The sequence below is a fragment of the Ursus maritimus genome, unplaced genomic scaffold (genome assembly GCF_017311325.1).
Source record: "Ursus maritimus isolate PB19 unplaced genomic scaffold, ASM1731132v1 scaffold_24, whole genome shotgun sequence".
In the NCBI taxonomy this organism is placed as follows: Eukaryota; Metazoa; Chordata; class Mammalia; order Carnivora; family Ursidae; genus Ursus; species Ursus maritimus.
In genome coordinates this window covers 18,351,275-18,355,040 of record NW_024424897.1, presented here as the reverse complement: position 1 = coordinate 18,355,040, position 3,766 = coordinate 18,351,275, and the positions used below count along the sequence as shown (strand labels likewise).

The window sequence follows — 3,766 nt, the reverse complement described above, 5'->3', positions numbered from 1 at the left end:
CCCCCCCCCCCCCCCCCCCCCCCCGTCCTGGGGACCCCATCTCAGGAAGATCCTTGTTTTCCCAACCACCCCACATGGGCTCCAGGGTCGCGCACTCACCACTGGCCGTGGAGGGGCGCTGAGACTGCAGGCGCACTTTCACCACGTCCAGGGGTGTCACTGGAGGAGGAGGACAGGTCTGAAGGCTCCTTTCAGGACCCCATCCCTGCCCCCTCCCCCAGGACCAAGACACCTCCAACCTCTGGTCTGCCCCAGTCCCCAGCTGCCCCCTCCCCGCCTCCCCAGAGCTTACTGAAGAGGGAGGTGACCACAGCCCCAGTGCCTGACGCCACCATTTGCTGGAGGGGGCTAATGCCCCCAGGGTCCTGGTCAGCCATCTTGTAGCTTCAATTCTGAAAAACAAACAGTCAGCTGGAACCCGGACTCACAAAACAAGAATCAGTGGGAGGGGGAATCAATAGGAGGGGGAGACACGAGGCAGGGGCACTTTGGGATTTGACCCAGCCCTTTACCTGAATTCACTCACCGAATATGAACTCAAACAATCCTCACGATTACCTTTTATTTTTAAAGATTTTATTTATTGATAGAGATAGCACGACTGGGGAGGAAAGGGGGAAGCAGGATCCCTGCTGAGCAGAAGCCCAATTCGGGCTCGATCCCAGAACCCTGGGATCATGGCCTGAGCCGAAGGCAGACTCTTAACCGACTGAGCCACCCAGGCGCCCTCACAATTACCTTTTAATGCATTTTTCGTCAGCTCTACTTTGTCAGTGAAGAAACAGAGATTCAGAGAAGTGAGGCGACCTGAACAAGGTCACTCTGAGAGTAGTTGGGAAAAAAGCTTGGGTAGTTACTCATTGATTAAGAGGCAACAACGGCCCACTGCCATTCCCTCACCCGAACAACATGGAATTACTGTGCCCCCTCATCGGGGCAGGCGCCCTGTTTGGCCCCGGGGACCCAAAGATCAAGACGCCTGAGCCATCCGTCTAAGCCCCTCACTCCCGAGGCGGGCACTTGTGTTCCCCGAGTCACCGGGCGTGGAAGGTGGGGCCGAGCAATGGGGGAAACGTGTAAACAAATCTGACGGTCGCGAAAGGGCCATCCGCTCTCGGAACTGGAAGCTGGGTTCCCGGCCCTCCCTCCCGCACCCTCCTGCCGAGGCCGGAAGGGCCAGTCCCCCAGGCCTGGATGGGAAGGGCAATCTCTCTGCTCTCTCTCCCCGAGACAGAGGCCGCGGGTTCGGCCGAGAGGGCGGGAAGTAGGTCTGGGAACACAGGATCTCTACTGCCCCTCGGAGAAACTCCGGCCCCGCGCGCCGGGGACGCCCGATGGGACCGACTGGGTCGGCCTGACGGCTCGCGACTCCGGGGCCCCAGCCCAGACCGGACTCAGGTTCCCCGGGACCTCCGGAGGCCCACCTTCGCCGCCGCCCTCAGCCCGGCCCTCAACCCAGGTCCAGCTCCGCCCACCTGACTCTAGGCCGGTTCTCGCGCTGCGCGGCGCCCGGGGCCCAGCGGGCCCATGGCGGCTCCGCGGCCGGTGTACGGTCCGCGCGCTCGCCCCGCACCAAGGCCTTCTCTGAAATCACTCGAGCCCGCCCCGCCCACGGACCGCGCCGCGACGCTCCGCCCTCCGCCGGCCGACCAGCTACGCGCCCGGAGTGCCGACGGCCCCGCCCACTAGCCTCCGCTTGGGGACTCGCCGCGCCCCCCACCCGGCGCCGCCGCTGCGCCGCGGCTGCCAGGCAGGGCCAGCGCCCCAAGGTCGTGGGTCTCCACGTCGGGCATGACCCGCGGCAGCACCGCACTTAACAGCGTATTCTCACAAACTCTATCCCACCAGTATCCTAGACGATCGTTGCCCCAAGAGTTCCGGCTGTCCCCCTACGTGCCAGGCTAGCGCAGGTAACGCGCTCTCCCCCTCTTCCTCAGTGTCCTCATCTGCGGGGAGGCAGGGATTTGAATCAGTTCTTCCAAGGCCACGGGGATATCAGACAGTGATGACAAACATTTACCCGCCGGGCTCCCTGCTGAGGTTTTACAACTTAACGGCGACCCAAACAGGAATTAGCATTATCCCCATTTTACAGATAATCGACTGAGACGCAGCTCCAAAACCACTTGGCAAACCACTGGGTACCCTGCGCCTGTCGGCGATGGGATTAGACGAGCCGTGACTCGGGCCAGGCAGGCTGGACAGCGAAAAGGTTGGCTCGGGAGCCAGGAAATCCGGGGTCGGCCGGACTCAATCGAGGCTTGGTCCCACCACCTTGTGACCTTGGGCAAGTTGCACCACCCCTCTGGGCCTCGGGTTCCTCCTTCGCACAGTGAGAGGATTGAGTAGGGAAGAAGGGGACTGACATTTTTGCGTTGGTTACTCTCACATCGTTACTTCTTCTAAGCCCCCAAACTTTGAGAAGTATATTATTATTAGGCCCCTTTTTACAGAAGATGAAACTGAGACTCGAAGTTTAAGTGCCTGGAATTCGAACCTTCAGCAGGCTGCCTCCCTGGGGGACAGGTGGGCTTAAGTCTGCGCTGACGTCTCTGATCCCGCTTCTCAGGGAGACACATTTGCCGCTTCTCAAGGAGACACATCTGTCTTCCGGGCAAGCCCCGCACCTGAAAGCCCGCCAACTGCCTCGCCTTTAAAACGTTTGTGCGGTCGTAGTTATTTGCTTAAACACAGAAAAACCAACACGGGCTGCGAATCTGCGCCTTTAAGAAGGGCCGACCGTGACTTTGACGTCACCAGCTTCTCGGACTTAAGCCGCCCAGCCATTCGGCGCCCGCGGGGTTAGCACGTGGATTCTAAGGGGCCAACCATCCGCTTTCCCTGAAACTGGCCTTGCGGCTCGTAGAGGATGGGCAGCCGAAGTTTAGGGGCGGGAGAGTAGAAACTGTAACTGATGAAGTGGCCAATGGTCGAAAGGGCAGGACAGAAGGCGCCCTTTGCATTGCCTTCCCCCATCCAGTGGAGGTCCGAAATTACACAAAATCATTTTATAAACTGTATGTTAAGGCAAGAACCCGGTTTCTATTACTGTCTTTCACAGCCCCAAAGTTATGGTTACCCGAACACTTTCACAGCCCACAGCCACCCTCCCCATTTTACAGGGGAGAAAACTGAGGGCCACGTGTATAGTGACTGCTGGTGCGAAATGGAACCAAGACTTCTGCGCAATCTCCGTTTTATAAATGAGAAAATGGAGGCCTAAGAGGTCAAATCGCCCAAGGTCACTCAAAGGAAAGAGCCAGAATTCAGCCCCCTAACTGCCTGAGGCGGCAGGAGCTGCCACCCACTCCATTCTCAACCTGGGTTCTCTGCTGCCTGCGGTGACCTGCTCACCTGTGAAGGTTTTACCTACTTGGGCCTCAGGCTTCCAGAACTCCCAAGAACACAGCCTGTGGGGAGGTAGCACTTGTCTGCCTCAAGATCAGAGCACCTGGGAGGCAGGGACCTGGCTGCTTCCTGCAGGAGCCCTGCGACCTCTAGCAAACGTCTTACTGCCTCTAAGCCTGAGTTGCCCCCTTTATAAAGTGAGCTGAGAGGGATAATGATGCCCCCACCTCACAGGAATTATGTGAGGATTTAATGAGTTAATAGCCGTAAAGTGTTCAGACCCTTGTCTAGCATGTGGCAAACACTCAATGACTATTATTATTATTGTCATCATCATTATTATTGATTCCCCCCCAATACCACCACCACCACCGCCTGACCTGTGTCACAGAAAGTTCTGGAAAGGGCCTTTAGAGCA

The 3,766-nt window shown here is 58.2% G+C and overlaps 1 protein-coding gene across 7 annotated transcripts in view; it reads right to left on the bottom strand.

The window, feature by feature from the left end:
- SLC25A39 (solute carrier family 25 member 39) overlaps positions 1-1,636 on the bottom strand; it is a 4,672-nt gene extending 3,036 nt beyond the window's left edge. For 4 of the 7 annotated variants that reach the window (XM_040640522.1, XM_040640524.1, XM_040640525.1 and 1 more), the window contains exons 1-3: positions 1,476-1,635; positions 293-392; positions 100-159 (exon numbers count right to left, since the gene is read on the bottom strand). In XM_040640522.1, the coding sequence (XP_040496456.1) occupies positions 100-159; positions 293-377 (145 nt within the window). In that variant the 5' untranslated portion in view covers positions 378-392; positions 1,476-1,635. Of the gene's footprint in view, positions 1-99; positions 160-292; positions 393-738; positions 823-1,475 lie in introns of all 7 variants that reach the window. The other 3 variants (XR_005837367.1, XM_040640527.1, XM_040640523.1) reach the window with 2 other exon arrangements.
- Positions 1,637-3,766: the final 2,130 nt, after the last annotated feature.